Here is a 19,075-nt window from a genome sequence, read left to right as displayed (position 1 = left end):
AGTTTTTCCTTTTGTGAGGGAACCGGTTCCGAGTGGCTCTTTCACTGTTCCAGGTTGCTGACCCCTGGTGTACGGGTAGGCAACCTCGGCTCTTTTATGACTCGTAGACTTCAACTCCCAGAATTCCTGAGCCAGCATAGCTCTGGGAGTTGAAGTCCACGAGTCATAAAAGAGCCGAGGTTGCCTACCCCTGGGTTAGTGGAATATGAAGAAGAGGCAACCAAAGAACATGGTGGCTTAATAACACCAAAACTGATACAAAGATGAACATCCAGCAATTGAAAGAAGCTGTGTTTGACAAAGTAGCATGGAGCGCACTTGCCTACAAAGTCGCCAAGAATCGGACACGACTGAATGATTAAAACATTTTTTTTTTCTCGTGGAAAGAAAGGTTTTCTAAATACAGTAAGGGAGGAAAAATTCAGGGCAATTTACATATTTATTTTTAAGGTGGAAAAATTCTAATATATGAAGTCAGTTTTTTTATATTTATATCGGGATGTGATTTTGTAGGATATAGCCTTTTCCCACAAGTGTGCTTAACTGCCAAAGGCAAAATAATAAAAAAAAAATCATTGCTAATACTTTCTCTAACGTGGTAATTTTTTATTTTGTACATCAGGAACCTTTTCACATAACAGATCGATGTGATCAACGTGACAAAATGATTTTATTTTGCAAGGAACTTAACATCCCACTAATAAAATTATGTTGTGGCTTTTAAGTGGCCACAGCAAAGATAGTGGAGAATATATGAAGCTCAAGACTGAATTGTTGGGTTTTTGTTTAGGGGTGTTTTTTTTTTGTAGATATGTCTTTACCAGGTTCAGTTACAACATCAGTGGAAGGGGGAGGAGTGGACTTTGCTGTCTAATAATAATAATAATAATAATAATAATAATAATAATAATAATAATAATAATAATAATAATAATAATAATAATAATAATAATAAAATAATAATAATAATAATAATAATAATAATAATAATAATAATAATAATAATAATAATAATAATAATAATAATAATAATATGTCCTACCAGCATTGTTCACGTTACTGTTATTTCTTTGTTGTTGATTTGGTGCTGGTTCTGATTTATCTGGATATTGGTTAATGGATATGTTATGAGGAAGGATGTATTTAAAGTTAATAAAATAGAACAGAGCTGGAAGGGACCTTGGAGGTCTTCTAGTCCAGCCCCCTGCTCAAGACGGAGAATCTATACTATTTCAAACAAGTGACTGTCTAGTCTCTTCTTAAAAATCTCCAGTGATGGAGCGCCCACGATTTCTGGAGACCAGCTGTTCCACTGGTTAATTGTCCTCACGGTCAGAAAGTTTCTCCTTAATTCCAGGTTGCTTCTCTCCTTGATCAGTTTCCAACCATTGTTTCTTCTCCTGCCCTCTGGTGCTTTGGTGAATAACGTGACCCCCCCTCTTCTTTGTGGCAGCCCCTCAAATACTGGAACACTGCTATCATGTCTCCCCATTTCTTCTTTTCTTTAGACTAGTCAAACCCAAGTCCTGCAGCCGTTCTTCGTATGTTTTAGTCCCCAGGCCTTTGACCATCTTAGTTGTCCGTCTAACCCCAATTATTTCCTTGACCTCTAGTTACAGGTAATCCTTGACTTACAACCATTCATCTAACGACCATTTGAAGTTACAACAGCACTGAAAAAAGTAACCTGTGACCATTTTTTAAAATTTGGATCATGTGACCATAGGGATACTGCAATGGTCGTAAATGTGAAAAATGGTCGTAAGTCACTTTTTTTCAATTCTGTTGTAATTTTGGTCACTAAATGAACTGTTGTAAGTTGAGGACTATCTGTATTAAAAACTTTCAACAGCCTAGACAGGCTGGTCTAAAACAAGCGTAACAATATCAAATTATCCCAGTGTCCCCACAAACACATTAGCTCCAGGCCTGAGGCTGTGTTAAGATTTTTCATATTTTAATTTAGACTACGTAAAAATTAAAAATACTAAGCTATAGCTTTAATGGAAAAGCTTAATTCAACCAACAATCCCAGGAAGCTTGAAACAAAACACTGTACTAAATAGCCTGAAGGTTACTTAATTCTTTACAGTATTGGAGTCACTGACCAGAATATATGTATTATTTTCAGATTAAAAACCCTCAGAAAATGATTTGTAACTTAAAATTACAAGATATATAAGTAAGCTTTTAAAATAATATTCAGTAGATAAAATAATTAAAATAAATTTAACAAAAGAGCAAAAGTAAGTTAAACTTCAGTAGTAATTTATTTATTTATGGGATTTGTATGCCGTCCTATCTCCCAAAGGACTCAGGGCGGCTAACAACGATAAAAACACAAAATACAAACATTAAAAGGTATTAAATCAAATTATCCCATAAATAGTCCAATTAAAAACACAATAAAACAAAATTAAGAAAACCTCCCTTCCATCAGTCCAGGTCGGCCTGTTGAAAAAGCCATGTTTTAAGGTTGTGACGAAAGGAACGGAGATCCGGGGAGATCCGGGGCCATCCGGAGCTCCAAGGGGAGTTGATTCCAAAGGGCAGGTTAAATAAACAAACAAACAAACAAACTTCAGTACTAAGCACAGTACATTAAAATTAAAGGGGACCCAGAGAAATGTTTTTAAATTCTTTCTGAAGGCCAGCTGGGGTCCTTGCACAGTTCCTGGAGAGGGAATTCCAAATATGAAAGGCTATCACAAACAAAACCCTGTCTTTGGTACTCACCAATCTTATAGTTACTATTCATAGGTCAGATAACAGAGACTTAAATGCTTATCTGAAAGGTTAGGAGGGCTTGTACAAGTGCAAGAACTCCTTCAGTTAATTTACAGCAATGTATGGTCTGACAAGGTAATTTCTGCACTCTAAATTTGGCCTGAATATAAATATGTAACTATAGCATACCTATCATAGACCATTGTATACAGTTGCAAGAAAAAGTATGTGAACCCTTTGGGATTAAGTGGAGTTTTGCATGAATTGGCACTCTAAACGTCATGTAAGTCACAACAATAGAAAAACACAGTCTGCTTAAAATAATACTACACAAACATTAGCTGTTGTCATGTTTTAATTGAACATAAGATGGAAACATTCACAGTGCAGGGTGGAAAAAGTATGTGAACCCCTAGCCTAATGACTTCTCCAAGAGCTAATTGGAGCCAGGAGTGAGCCAACCTTGACTCCAATCAGTGTGATGATATTGGATGTGTTGCTGACAGCTGTCCTGCCCTTTAAAAACACACACCTCTTTTGGGTTTACTGGTCTCAAGAAGCACTGTCTGATGTGAACCATGCCTCGCAGAAAAGAGCTCTCAGAAGACCTACGATCAAGAATGGTTGACTTGCATGAAGCTGGAAAGGGTTACAAAAGTATCTCCAAAAGCCTTGATCTTCATGTGTCCACGGTAAGACAGACTGTCTACAAATGGAGAAAGTTTAGCACTGTTGCTACTCTCCCTAGGCATGGTCGTCCTGTAAAAATGACTGCAAGAGCACAGCGCATAATGCTTAATGAGGTAAAGAAGAATCCTAGAGTGTCAGCTAAAGACCTACAGAAATCTCTGGCACATGCTAACATTTTTGTTGACACATCTACAATAAGGAAAACATTAAACAAGAATGGAGTACATGGGAGGACACCACGGAGGAAGCCATTGCTGTCCCAAAAAAATATTGCAGCACGTTTGAAGTTTGCAAAAGAGCACCTGGATGTTCCACAGCACTACTGGCAAAATATACTGTGGACAGATGAAACCAAAATTGAGTTGTTTGGGAAAAACACAAAACACTATGTGTGGAGAAAAAAAGGCACAGCACACCAACATCAAAACCTCATCCCCACTGTAAAACATGGCAGAGGGAACATCATGGTTTGGGGCTGCTTTGCTGCCTCAGGGCCTGGACGGATTGTTGCTGTTGATGGGAAAATGAATTCCAGAGTTTATCAGGACATTTTGCAGGAAAACGTACAACCATCTGTGTGCCAACTGAAGCTCCACAGAGGATGAGTGATGCAACAGGACAATGACCCAAAGCATACAAGTAATTCAACAAAACAATGGCTTCAACAGAACAGAATACGCCTTCTGGAGTGGCCCAGTCAGAGTCCTGACCTCAACCCGATTGAAATGCTGTGGCATGACCTTAAGAGAGCGATTCACACCATACATCCCAAGAATATTGCTACACTGAAACAGTTTTGTGCAGAGGAGTGGTCCAAAATTACTCCAGATCGTTGTGCAGGTCTGATCTGCAACTACAGGAAACGTTTGGTTGAGGTTATTGCTGCCAAAGGAGGGTCAACCAGTTATTAAGTCCAAAGGTTCACATACTTTTTCCACCCTGCACTGTGAATGTTTCCATCTTATGTTCAATTAAAACATGACAACAGCTAATGTTTGTGTAGTATTATTTTAAGCAGACTGTGTTTTTCTATTGTTGTGACTTACATGACGTTTAGAGCGCATTTTATGGCCAATTCATGCAAAACTCCACGTAATCCCAAAGGGTTCACATACTTTTTCTTGCAACTGTAAGTGTAATGTAATCACAATACCTATAAACATTTTGGCTACTACGCACTACACCAATTATAGTTTTAAGACTGGTCAGAAGAGCAGACCCACAGATTAGAGTTTGACTACAGTTGAAAAGCTAATCAAAGATGGTAAAAAGCAGTTGTTTATAAACCTTCAAAAAGGGTACAGAGTCAAACATGCATCTGCTTAGCTTTCAAGTGTATTTCTTCTTAATACATCTCAATGGTTCATCTTTCCTGCCATTTGGAATTTAATATTCAGTAGCTACCTTATTTCATGGCCTATCTATCTATTTCTATCGTTAGGTTTGTTGAAATAGGTGTGTTAAGAAAACAGCAGCCCTCTTCTGTCTCAATAAGGAAAAAAAAGTAAAACAATCTGGCTGCTAGCAACAACTCACAGATAATTGAAAGCAGAATCCAAAGCCAGGCCATACACTGAATCCAGGTGACAGTCAAGGCATCAAAGTGAGTCAGGATCAAAAGGCATGTTCCAGAGTCAGTGCAACCATCAAGGGACAGAGTTTCAGCGAATCAACAGAAATCCAGTTCACAAAGGCCACGGCCTAGTAGACAAGGCTGGCTGCTAAGAACTAAGGCCAGCGCTCCTAGAGCCCATCCATGCTCCAGCTAGCCACCATTAAGATCTTTAGAAGAAACTCCTCTTTGTGAGTAAGCTTCTGGCCCAAGGAATCCTTTAATCCTGAGGTGTGCTGCTCTTTAAGCATAACCTTTACTTATGAAAATCTAAATTGCCTGCGTACAGTGGGCTAATTCATTCAATTCTGGTGGGGAACTCTGGGCTTCAAATTAATCTAAGTCTACATTTAATATCTAGAACTATACCTAGTATATGATCCCTGGACTTCAGTTCAGAATTTTGTGACTCAGAAGCTTGACGTTCAGATATATTTTCTGATGAGAATTTTTTCCCCCCAAAAGAAATATGACAAATTGTTACAAACTTGCATGGTTCCATAGAACAGTTTTACTGGATTTAATAATTTTCATAATTGAAGCGATTCATAAGAGGATTTTTCTATTCATATATGGAAATAATTAATCCCAAGTACGTATTAAAAAGCTCAATATATTAAACCTGGGATCCTAAGCTTACTCCTTGGAAATGAACATTGTAGAAGGCTTTGTACTACATCGAAAGAATCTTTCATTGATGAAAGAGAGATTAGGGTGGAGGCAGGCAACCTCCGTATCAGACTTATTTGTGTTTTGTGTTTGTTAAGGATGATATTAAAACTTGAGCAGTCTAAGGCATCCATAGGCTCACTTTTATATAGGAGTTCCTAGCACAGACAAAAATTGTATTATATCCTGCAAAACCCCCACCCTCTTTAGACTTTGTAGAGAAAATATTTTTCATTCCTTCATTAGCTGAAGGTGGTTTGTTTTTCTTTTCAAAATTCCAACCGTTATCTGGGAGCTGAACAGTTGTAAAAGCTGAAGTTGTTCCTCTGATTTAACCTGCAATGGCTCTTGGGTCAGTTAATAATGAACAATAGTATTTCGGAAGATTCTATTGAGGAATAAAGCTTTTATAACATCTGAAATAAATCTGGTTAAAATAAAATAACAATTCTGGAGTGAGTAAGATTAAGTTCTAAGAGGTCACCTCTTCCCACATTATCAAAACTGACTGTTTTGAGTTCTGCTTACCTTTTTAGGTGTCCGAGCTTTGCCAGTCTTTGCTTTTTTCCCACTTTTCTTGGCCCCCAAAGGTTTTCTTCCTCTCTTCTCTGGAGTAGGTGAAAGGATAGTATCAGATTTGCTTTTGGTGCCTCGTTTTTTGGCAAGAAGCTCTGGATGAATTCTGGGTAGAACACCTCCACTCGCTATAGTCACTCCTTTTAATAACTGTTCAAAGAAACAATGTAGAAAGATTGAAAACATCTGAATACCATTTCTTAAATTTAACTAATTTAAAGAAATTTGTTTATGGCATTTATAAGTAACTATACAAAACCTCAACTTGCTATAGTCACTCCTTTTAATAACTGTTGAAAGAAACAATGTAGAAAGATTGAAAACATCTGCATACAATGTCTTAATTTTATCTTATGGCATTTATAAACAACTATACAAAACTGAATAACTAATATACAAATTTGAGTATACTAATTTGAGTAACTACATGTACACTAAGTGTCCTTCAGGAAAAGTAAGACTGCATAAGTAAAATAAAAACACAATGACTTGTTTTTATTTATACGGTCACTTTTACAAAATAAAGAATAGTTCCTTTCAAAGAATATCATGGATAAAGGAATTACATCCACAGTAAGACTTCCCCTTTATAACAGGAAAGTACAAGTTAAGTAGGGCTACCATACATGAAATGCAAAAATCCAGACAACTAGACTACAGCAGAGGTATAGAAAAACTCAAGTAGATGGAATATTCCAGTAACTGTAGCCCTGAGAAAAAAATACTAATATCACAGTATTATGATTTGGGACTATTGTACGAAGGAGGAGGAGGAGGAGAAGGAGGAGGAGGAGGAGGAGAAGAAGAAGAAGAAGAAGAAGAAGAAGAAGAAGAAGAAGAAGAAGAAGAAGAAGAAGAAGAAGAAGAAGAAGAAGAAGAAGAAGAAGAAGAAGAAGAAGAAGAAGAAGAAGAAGAAGAAGAAGAAAACACAGTGAAGTAGAGAGTGATGGAAAGGATGGAAAACCCAGATACAAAGTAGGAGTTACAGTATAAGAAACATACCCAAGACCCATAAAGGACTCAAAATGTCTATACCTAACGTTCAAAGTTTAGGGAACAAACAGGGTGAACCTGAGGTACTAGTACATGAAGTTAAATATGATATAGTTGCCATTACTGAAATATTGGGATGAAACTCACGAGTGGAACGTACTGATGGAAGGATACAAAATATTCAAAGGAAACAGACCTAACAAAAGAGGAGGTAGAGTTGCATTATATATACAAGATCACTACATCTCTACAGAAATCCACAAAACCAAGGATGAAAACCTCCTAGAATCCACCTGGGTCAATATAAAAGGGGGAAAAAAGAATGACATTGCTATAAGCGTATCCTACAGGCCACCTGAACCAAGGAGAAGAAATAGATGCACTTTTTGCTAAACAAATAACATATGTATGTAGGAAATATACCACAGTAGTAACAGGAGACTTTAACTACCCTAATAGCAACTGGGAGACAAACTCTGCAGAGAGCGGGAGATCGAGCAGATTCCTATTCAACCTAGCTGACAACTTTGTCATCCAAAAGATAGAGGAGGGAACTAGAGGAAAAACTATACTGGATCTAATTCTTACTAATACGGAAGACGTGATAGAGGGAATTGAAGTTGCTTGAACTTTGGGGGATAGTGACCATGTCATATTGAAATTCAATATAATGCAAACACAAGCAATAGAACATGATCCAGCCTGTGTCTTAAACTTTAAAAGAGCTGATTTTAACAAACTCAGAGACAGCCTAACAAAAACTTCATGGATGAAAATCCTAAAGGGGAAAACAATTCAAGAAGCATGGGAAACTCTGAAAAATATAATCATAAAAGCCCAATTCAGCACAATACCACTGAAAAAGAAGAAATCCAAGAAGAAACCAATATGGTTGCAAAAAGTTCTCTCTGATAAACTGAAAGAAAAAAAAGGACAACTGCAAAAAAATGGAAAGAGGGACACATAATTAAGGCAGAATATCAAGAGATAGCTCAAATCTGCAAAAATGAAGTCAGGAAAGCCAAGGCTCAGAATTAAAGACTTGCAACAAGTCAGGATAATAAAAACTTTCAACATATAAATAACATGAAAAAAGTGAAGGAAACAGTAGGCCCACTTAAGAGAGAAGATGGCAAGGAAGTAACAAGCAGCAGAGAAAGCAGAACGACTTAACTCATTCTTTCCATCAGTCTTCATGCAATAAGAAACTAGAGTCCAACCTACCAAAAACATAACTGTAAAAGGCAGACTAGAAATAAAAATTAAAATAAGCAAGAAAATGGTTAGAGAACACCTATCTGATCGTGATGAATATAAATCACCAGGATCTGACGGATTACATCCCAGAGTTCTGAAAGAGCTGGCAGATGTTATCTCAGAACCATTTCACCATATCTTTCAAAAATCTTGGAACACAATTACTTGAGGATTGGAAAAGAGCTGATATGGTTCCCATCTTCAAAAAAGGGGGGAAAAAACAGACCCAGGAAACTACAGACCAATCAGCCTAGCATCACTACCTGGGAAGATACAGGAAAAGATAATAAAATAACAGATCTGCGAACATCTAAAAATAAAGAAAGTTGTAATTAAAAGCCAGCATGGGCTTGTTAACAATGTTGTTGTTGTTGTTAGTTGCGAAGTCGTGTCCGACCCATCGCGACCCTATGGACAACGTTCCTCCAGGCCTTCCTGTCCTCTACCATCTTCTGGAGTCCATTTAAGCTCACGCCTACTGCTTCAGTGACTCCATCCAGCCACCTCATTCTCTGTCGTCCCCTTCTTCTCTTGCCCTCAATCTTTCCCAGCATTAGGCTCTTCTCCAGTGAGTCCTTCCTTCTCATTAGGTGGCCAAAGTATTTGAGTTTTAGCTTCAGGATCTGGCCTTCTAAAGAGCAGTCAGGGTTGATCTCCTCTAGGACTGACCGGTTTGATCGCCTTGCAGTCCAAGGGACTCGCAGGAGTCTTCTCCAGCACCATAGTTCAAAGGCTTCAATTCTTTGGCGCTCGGCCTTTCTTATGGTCCAACTTTCACAGCCATACATTGCAACTGGGAAGACCATAGCCTTGACTATACGCACTTTTGTTGACAGGGTGATGTCTCTGCTTTTTAGTGTGCTGTCTAGATTTGCCATGGCTTTCCTCCCGAGGAGCAAGCGTCTTTTAATTTAACAATAGATCATGCCAAACCAATCTTATTTTATTCTTTGGCAAAGTGACTAAATCAGTAGACCAGCGAAATGCTGTGGACATAATAGACTTCAGCAAGACATTCAATAAAGTAGATCACAAAAAATGTGGGACAGACAACATCACCACCAGATGGATTTGTAACTGGCTGACAAACCATACTCAATGAGTCGTCCTTAATGGTACTACATCTACATGGAGGGAAGTAAGCAGTAGAGTACCACAAAGTTCCATTCTAGGCCCAGTACTCATCAATATCTTCATTAATGACTTAGATGAGGGAATAGAAGGGGAACTTGTCAAATTTACAGATGACACTAAACTGGTAAGAATAACCAACAACACAGAAAATAAAATCAGGATTCAAAACTATCTTGACAGATTTGAGCAATGGGCCCTATTCAACAACATGAAATTTAATATGGAGAAAAGCAATGTTTTACACTTGGGCAGGAAAAACCAAAGGTACAAGTACAAATTAGGTGAAACCTAGCTCAAAAATAGTAACTGTGAGAGGGACCTTGGAGTCCTAGTGGATGATCACTTAAATAGGAGCACGCAGCGTGTGGCAGCAGCCAAAAAAGCTAATACAATCCTTGGTTTATAAATAGAGGCATAGAATCGAAATCATGTCAATTATTAATATCCTTTTATAAAGGCTTAGTAAGACCACACCTGGAATACTGCAAAAAGATGATGAGACTTTGGAAAAAGGGCAAAGAAAAGCAACTAAGATGATTAAAGGCCTGGAGACTAAAACATATGAAGAATAGTTGCAGGATTTGGGTTTGGCTAGTCTAGAGAAAAGAAGGACTAGGGGTGACATGATAGCAGTATTTGGTATTTGAGAGGTTGTCACAAAGAGGAAGGGGCCAACTTATTTACCAAAGCACCACCTGTAGGCAGGACAAGAAACAACGGATGGAAACTAATGGAGAAAAGCAACCTGGAACTAAGGAGAAACTTCCTAATAGCGAGGACAATTAACCAGTGAAACAGGTTACCATCAGAAGTTGTGGGTGCTTCATCATTGAAGGTTTTTAAGAAGAGACTGGACAATCACTTGTCTGAAATGGCAGTGTCTCCTGCTTGAGCAGAGGGTTGGACTAGAAGATCTCTATTCTGATGGATTGATTGATATTATCAGTTCATTGAGGATATGTAAATAGGGAATCAGGTACAATTTGGCAGCCTTGCAGCATGGCTTGGTTGGTACTGGATGCAACTCAAATTACTTTAAGGGGAAATCAAAAGGCCATGCAAACAGAACGCTCCTGATGACAAAAGTCAAGTACTTCAAGAGAAATAACCTAACAATAACAAAATACATACACACTATATAACAAAGAACAGGGAGACAATCACTATAGACACTACGGCAGGGGTCGGCAACCTAAAAAAGGAAAAGAGCCACTGGGAACCGGTTCCATCACAAATTAAAAAAACTGGGAGCCGCGTGCGTGTGTCCATGCACGCGCATGCGCAAAAAACGTTTTGCGCATGCGCACGCGGTTGCCATTTTTTAAAAAAGTGAGATGGAACCGGTTCCCGGTTGCCCAACGGCGACGGCCCGTCTGCAAAGCTGCCGCTTTCGGCAGCTTTGCAGACGGGCCGCGGCAGCTTCCTCAAAGAGCGGCACCGCTGCCCGTTCGCCCGGAGGTACGCGCGCACCTCTCCAAAGGTTTGGGGAGGTGCACGCGCACCTCCGGTCGTTCGGAGAGGTGCGCGCGCACCTCTCGGAACGGGCCGCGGCGTCGCTCTTTGAGGAAGCTGCCGTGGCCCATCTGCAAAGCTGCTGAAAAAGCGGCCTGTTCGCGCGGAGGTACGCGCGCACCTCTCCAAAGGTTTGGGGAGGTGCGCGCGCACCTCCGCCCATTCGGGGAGGTGCGCGCGCACCTGGCGGCTGGGAGCCGCAGAAGACGGCTCAAAGAGCCGCATGCGGCTCCGGAGCCGCGGGTTGCCGACCCGTGCACTACGGCCATTAGGAATTTTACCAGATTTTAAAAATATAAATAATACTAGACTCGAGTACTTCTCACTGTATGTAGGATTGCTCTGTCCTTACCACTAAGGAGCTGCATTTTCCCCTTCCTCACATACTTACAATTAAGAAACAAGATAAACAGGCATTTCCTTCAATAGCACTTGGTAACAAACTGAAACCAGGGCATCTGGAGGAATTTTCCCAGTGAGAGAAAAATTATATGACTATATAATTGACTAAAGATCATTGGTTTATAATTTCTGGTACATTTGGTAAATAAGGGGAAGCAGGAATAGGACAAATAGCTATGGAGGAAGTAAATCCGAGGAACTTCATGGGTAGATTTTAAGTGTGGACAGTATCTTTTTATCCAAAACTAAAATCTTCTCTTCCTTCCGTGCACATTTTATTTGTTCCATACATTAAGTATAAAAACCATCAATTCAGTTTCATAGTCCTCTATACCAGGGGTCCCGAACCGCCGATCCATGGACCAGTACCGGTCCGCGGCATGCCAGCAACTGGTCCGCACAAACAAGCAAAGGCCCCATCCGTGGGATGCAGGCAGCACACAAAACCATGTACCCTCTGGTCCGCGGAAAACCCTTTCTCCACGGAACCGGTCCGTGGTGCCCAAAAGGTTGGGGACCTCTGCTCTATACAATATTCCAAAAGCAAAACAAAACCCAAATTACATGCCACCATCAGAATACATTGCAGAATTGTGATGTCACACTGGCTTAATTCTTGAGGATTACTTTATAGAGATGCTTTATAGCACGGGTGTCAAACTCATCACATCATGTGACGTGACGTGACGTGACGTATCGTGACTTTTTTTGCATTGCCAGAGCTGAGGTGGACACAGCCTCCTTATGATGCAACCGGTCCACACAGGCTGGCAGTTTGACACAGCCTGATAAAAGTTACAAATGTTTCAAATACTTTCAGAAATAGAAAATAATAGGATAGAAGCTGGTTGAGTCATAAAGCACCTTGCTTGATGAATCCAGGAGACAAAAAATGGTGGCTTAAATGTGTAAAAATTCTATATTTTAGGGACTGAGGGAGTTCAACCTTTCACATAGTGGCACTGAATTAAACTTGGTGGGACTAAATTAACTATTCTTACCCATCAGCCACAGTGGCTCACAAAGCTTAGGAGATAACACAATAAGATATCCTTTACAAATAATCCGAAAGGCCTACCTGATTTAACTCTTCGTCATTAGCAACTGCCAGAAGGATGTGCCTTGGTGCAATTCTTCCCTTTTTGTTGTCTCTTGCAGCATTTCCAGCTAATTCCAATATTTCTGCTATAAGTAGAAAGTAACATCAGTTACAAGTATATTGCAGTATTCCTGCACTAAAATGTATATGTGTACAGTATGACACGTATGTATATAATTGTTCCATAATATTAATATCAATTTCTTGATTGACAAAGATACATTAAAAGTCCCCAAATTTAATCAGGAGTATCATAGAACTATTATCTAATATACTCTTTTCGTAAAGGTTTGGCATATCTTTTTAGAAAATTTGATTTAGGGTTTTGGGGAAAATTGTAATACAATTTCTCAAAAGTATAATCAAATTCAAGATGCCACCTTCATACAAAAATACAAACATCCAAATGTTGATCTTTTACCATTAACAACTTTGAATGAAATTTGCTATTTTAAAATTAAGTGTTATAAGCAGTTCTATTAAAATTAGAACTTCTCAACATTTTCACTGACTCGTTGAAGGCCAGTAGAAAGACACAAATCTTTATCTACCTGAAGCAGTTGGTTTTACTACTATGCCTTTGGAATGGATGAAATAGTTGCTCTGCTCTGAAAGCTTGCTTGATCACATCAAATTCTTCCTAAGAACTTAGGATGTCATAATATATTGGAATATTATATGTGCAGATCCAAGCAACATGGCCTTTTGTAACTGACAGATGGAAATATGCAGATTTTCTAAGTGCTGTCCAAGAATTTTTGGTATGGCACAGTAAACCGATAACCATTGCAGCCAATTTATGTCTTAATATTTCAACTTCAATTTTCAGATATTGATAATTTGTGATCTTCTCCAATTCTTTGTCTTCTACTGTCCCAATATTGCCATATCAATTATTTGCAGTTAAATTTGGTATTATCAGTTTGTATTCAGAAGCCATCATCATTTGAATTGCCACCCCCCATCTCCAGTGGATTTTGGGTAGTACACAAAACTAAAGAAGATATAAAACAACTAAAAATATGCTTGTGTGCAAAAGGCAAAATAGAGTTGCTCTGTTCAAGTTTGTCAACTTGTATGAAATTTGCTGTTGTTGCCTAAATGCAAGTTCTTGTGTGCACAAAACATGTTACAAAATGGATAAATCATACTCAAATGTATTCATACTATTCACATTGTTTTGTTAAAAGGCCAGAATTCAATAACATTTACATTGCAATTAATTTAATGACTCTTCCTCAGTTGTACAGCCTAATTTCCCAAGATGCCACTCAAGGATCTGGTTTAGCATACTCATCATTGTAATGGAAATATGCACTTACCTGCCAGATATTCTATGACAGCTGCCATGTATACAGGAGCACCCACTCCTATCCGATACTTGTACGTTCCTTTCTTCAAGTACCGCATCATTCTCCCCACTGGAAAAATAACACCTGCTCTGCTGGAGCGTGATATTTTGCTCATTTTTTTCTTTCCACCTCTGGCTGACATGTTGCTGGTTGTTTTTCAGGCTTCTAGTAGATAACTGATTTTTGTTTGCTCTAATAAAAAACTTACAAATGAAAGATGAAAACAGGCATGCATAAGTATGTAATGATATGCATTCTGCACACAAAATAATTTAATGATCAAAATTGTAAGTTTCATGCAAAAGGCAGGTAACAGATTTTGAGGTGATATATAGTATATGATGTGGTACTGATTGCTCTAATCGCATTATAGTATGAAGAATCTCACAGTGCAAGAGTATTTCAGCAGCCGGTTTTCTGGACACAGTAGTCGTATTTATTTATTCAATTATTTCAAATGTTCACTTCTCAGTGATCCTTATATGCCCAAAATGGACCAACCTGTGTACATCAGAGATATATCAACACTTTGGGGAGATTGTAAGATTTGTAGAACTACAATTCACCTTCTCCCAAAAACTTTATATAAGTAGGGAGTAATATGAGCATCAACCCCCCCAAAAAACAATCCGATGATGCATTGAGTAGTTAGCAAATGATTTTAACTTGATAAAAATGCTGAAGGTATGTGAGGGGGGAGGGACTGAACAGGTAGTCCAAATATAAAAAAGGAATTCTGTATCTTAAAAGCTGCATGCAAATAAACATTTAGAAGATACAGCTTTAGCATAATGAGTCAATAAAACTAAACCTCATGCAACTGTCTTAACTATATCTACTTTGTCAGCAAAAACAGCTGGAGTAGTGGTAAGAAAGTCATTCAATTATTTGAAAAGATTTATTTTTTAATTTCTAGCTTGTATATATTTGAAACATCATAAAAAGCCTTAACCAGCTCCATGGCCCTCCAGTATATCATCCAAATCTGTGAATGTCAGTTGGGGGGCGGGGAAGAAGAGTTTTCTTTCTTTCTTTTTCTTTCTTTCTTTTCTTTCTAATTTTTAACAACCCATCTCACAAAATATGACTCTAGTAGTATTCTGTCTCAAAATATAAAACTAGCATTCTATTTTAGTCACAGACATTATCCTGCAAACATAGGACTGTGCTAGCTCATTTCTTATTTTTGTTACACCAGCACAACCACTCAGATATATGCATATATATTTAAAGTAGGAAAATACCAGAATACTGAAAGCAGATAAAGTATGAACAATAGTTGAATTTCTAAGTGTAATAAGCTTTGAAACAAGCAACCTAATTCATATTATTTACATGTTAAATCCTGTGGAAGATATTACCCTCTACACACATTTAGTGAACCTTGCGGGAAGACTGCAGTTGGCCCTATCAGCCCCGACAATTTGCAAAAGGCCATGCATTTAGTGGAAGATATGCTCATTGAAGACAGGAAGGCCTGGAGGAATGTTGTCCATAGGGTCGCGATGAGTCGGACACGACTTCGCAGCTAACAACAACAATGCTCATCCAGCCAAGCAAGGGACTCATTTTGTCGTTGATAAGCATGTTGGTTTTCTGTATACCTGGAACGGTTTTCTAAATAGCCAGGAATCTCATGGTGGCCACACCAAAAGCAGTTAGATGGTTAGTTTCCTTAGATATCGAATTATAACTTCTATCACATTGCAATCCTATGACTCCATATTATTAATTTTTCTCTCCTATATTTGTATTGTCCACATCTTTATACGTGTGTGTGTGTGTGTATACACAAAATAAACTAAATTTATTTATCAATGATTGCATGACCTCTGTAGATGCCATACGCTAAAATAAATAAAATAAGCCAGGAGGAAGAACTGCAGCTGAGGCTTTTGTCTTCCCCTGAGAAAATTTTAGCCAGGTATTAAAAGGAACCTTCTCACGTATTACAGCATTTTTTATTTATTGACTTATATTTATTAACACACACACACACACACACACACACACATATATATATATATACATATATATATATATGTATGTATGTATGTATATGTATATGTACATATGTTAAATGCTTGTTAACTATTTAGATTACCTTCCTAGGCCCCAAACATGGGACAAATCTTTATTTCCTGTTTCAGCCTAACCGAAGGCCATCGACAGGCAGTAGTCACAACAGTGACAGCTCATATTTGTGTAAATATACATACATACATACATACATACATATATATATATATATATATATATACACACATACATATATATGCACACACACACATACATATATATATATACAATATGTATATATATATATATGTATGTATATATATGTATAAAAGGTAACGGTAAAGGTTCCCCCGCACATGCGTGCTAGTCGTTTCCGACTCTAGGGGCCGGTGCTCATCTCCGTTTCAAAGCCGAAGAGCCAGCGCTTGTCCGAGGACGTCTCCGTGGTCATGTGGCCGGCATGACTAGACACCAAAGGCGCACGGAGCGCTGTTACCTTCCCACCGTGGTGGTCCCTATTTTTCTACTTGCATTTTTACGTGCTTTCGAACTGCTAGGTTGGCAGAAGCTGGGACGAGTAACAGGCGCTCACTCTGTTACGCGGCACTCGGGATTCAACCCGCCAAACTGCCGACCTGATCGACAAGCTCAGCGTCCTAACCCACCGAGCCACCGCGTCCCTATATATATGTATATATATATGTATATTTACACAAATGTTCTGATGAGAACATAGAGTTCGAAATGATCATCTCAGCCTCCCAAAATTCTTTATTAGCAATTTGAATAATTTGCACAAATAATGAGCTGTCATAAGTTGACTATATCCTGTGGATAAGCCTTGAGTCAGGCCAAAACAGGAATGAAAGAGTTAATTAGCAAGGTGCATTCAAAAAGCCTTGACAAATACTTAACATATATGTATATATGTATATATATATATATGTATGTATATATATATATATATATATATATATATATATATATATATATATATATATATATATATATATATATATATATATATATATGTGTGTGTGTGTGTGTGTGTGTGTGTATATGTGTGTGTATATATATATATATATATATATATATGTATATGTGTATGTGTATGTATATATATATATATACACACACACACACACACACACACACACACACACACACACCGCACTTGATTTTAAGTATTTAGATTTTGCCTGACCATAAGGAAGGCCCTCCAAGGAGGTTATAATGTGAAGAAACAACGCCCCATTTTGTTTCTTCAGATGGGGGTGGGGTGGGAGAAGGACTCATAAAGGTGGGAGGCACAGAGGTCCTAAGTCGCATTTCCCCCTGACGAGACCTTGCATTGTCCTGACTCCGAACGCGACGCCAGAGAAGCTGCCCAATAAAGGAAGCGCGAACCACGCCTCCCTCCCGTGGTTGGCGGGGGCTTGCGGTGAGCGAAGGAAGAGGCGCGCGCGCGCTCCCCGGGAGGACGGTTGAAAAACGCGCGCTGACAGTTTTGGGAAGAGAGGTGGGGGGAGGGAGGGAAGGAGCGGGGTTCGGCCGCCAGGGAAACCCAGCGCCGAGGGCGCGAGACGGCGGTGTGCGCGCGTGCGAGCGCCCGCGCGAGCGCGCGAAGGACGGTGGGAAATAAAAGATCGTTTCTTTCCCGCGCGATTGCCGCTGCCCACCCCCACCCCCTTTTTCCTCTCCCTTTCAGCCGCTCGGGCGGGCGAAGTGGGGGGGAAGGAAAGGAAAGCAGGCGAGGCGGGCTTCCCCCTCATCGCTTGAAGCGCGGGCAGAGCGAGCGCTTCAGGGTGGCTCCTGCGCCGTTAACCGGCTCTTCCCCGAAAGAGTATCCCGGAAAGGGAAGCGTCTGGGAAGTGACCTCTTCTCACCCCGCTCTCCCTACGGAGGCAGGCACGGTGTGGGGAGAGGGGGCGAGAAGAGGTCCGCGCGGCGAACGTTGGGGGGGGGGCGGAAGGGCCGCCGGGTCGCCTTTCTTTCTCCCGCCTTTCCCCCCCCCCCCGGTCTCCTCGCGCCCGACGCGGCATCCCACTCCCCGCTCGGTGACTTCCTCCCGCCCGTTCAATGACCCGGCTGCCCGCCCGCCTCTTCCCCCTTCACTCCCCTCCCGAGCCGGACTGCCATGCTACGGAGGATGGGCGGGGGAGGCTCGGTCCCCTTACCCGGTCCCCCTCCGCCGTTTCGGAGCCGGTGAGGGGAGTGACGGCGAAAGGCCTCCGCCGCCGCCGCTGCGCATCAGCCGCGTCCGCTGCTGGCGGGGTTTTCTTCGGTCCCCGCCGCCCCCCGCCCCGCCCCTCAGATCACCTGCCCGGCGGCGACCGCCGCCGCCGCCTCCTCCTCCTCCGCCTGCCGCTTCGGTCCTGCGGCGCCGCCTCGCGCTGCCTGCTCCCCTTTCGCCGCCTGTATTGTATGGTTTCAATGGCGGCAGCTCTGGAGGCCGGTGGTAGGAAGCGGTGGCGAGCGGGGCGGGGGGGGGGATCTTTCTCCACATACCACCTCTAGGAGGAGTCACGGCAGCGCGGTCTTCGGAGCGCCCCCGCCGCCAGCCCTGGTATAACTCTCCCGTGGCTGTGTGGGCAGAGCCGCCAAGGGGGCCAGGTGGCCGAAGCCGCCAGCAGCCCAGGGACGATGAGGAGAGGCGGGCTTCATCTTGCCCTTCGCTGCAATGGCTGCCTGGCAGAGACCCAGCCATCCGCCGCGACGCGAGGCGATCCGATGCGATTCTCCGGCGAGGTTGCTTCTCCTTTCTCGGCCCCGACTCCCAGGAATCTGTTTTACCACCTCGGAAGAAAGCCTGCTCCGAATAAATGGGGTTGGTTAATTCCGGAATGTCGGGCGGGGATTTTGCGAGGCTGCAAACCTCCTCTCTCAACTTTACTTTTAGATCTGTTTGCGGCGCATCCCTCGTTGGGTTAGAGACGCGCTTAGAGCAATTGATGCATTGTTCTCCGAGCCCTCCTTTCACGGATGCCCTATGAACTGAGAAGAGTCCTCTTCCAGCCGCGGAACTCATTCAGA

At 40.8% G+C, this 19,075-nt stretch overlaps 1 protein-coding gene across 4 annotated transcripts in view; it reads right to left on the bottom strand.

The window, feature by feature from the left end:
* MACROH2A2 (macroH2A.2 histone) overlaps window positions 1-18,534 on the bottom strand; it is a 29,449-nt gene extending 10,915 nt beyond the window's left edge. The window contains exons 1-4 of one of the 4 annotated variants that reach the window (XM_081329313.1): window positions 18,362-18,534; window positions 13,994-14,226; window positions 12,651-12,757; window positions 6,227-6,424 (exon numbers count right to left, since the gene is read on the bottom strand). In XM_081329313.1, the coding sequence (XP_081185439.1) occupies window positions 6,227-6,424; window positions 12,651-12,757; window positions 13,994-14,165 (477 nt within the window). In that variant the 5' untranslated portion in view covers window positions 14,166-14,226; window positions 18,362-18,534. Of the gene's footprint in view, window positions 1-6,226; window positions 6,425-12,650; window positions 12,758-13,993; window positions 16,019-18,219; window positions 18,238-18,361 lie in introns of those variants that run through there. The other 3 variants (XM_081329315.1, XM_081329314.1, XM_081329312.1) reach the window with 3 other exon arrangements.
* Between the last annotated feature and the right edge of the window lie 541 nt (window positions 18,535-19,075).

The sequence above is a fragment of the Vipera berus genome (genome assembly GCF_964194415.1).
Source record: "Vipera berus genome assembly, chromosome: 5".
Classification (NCBI taxonomy): domain Eukaryota; kingdom Metazoa; phylum Chordata; class Lepidosauria; order Squamata; family Viperidae; genus Vipera; species Vipera berus.
Note: the sequence above shows the minus strand (reverse complement) of the source record. Positions and strands in the feature narration are given on the sequence as shown.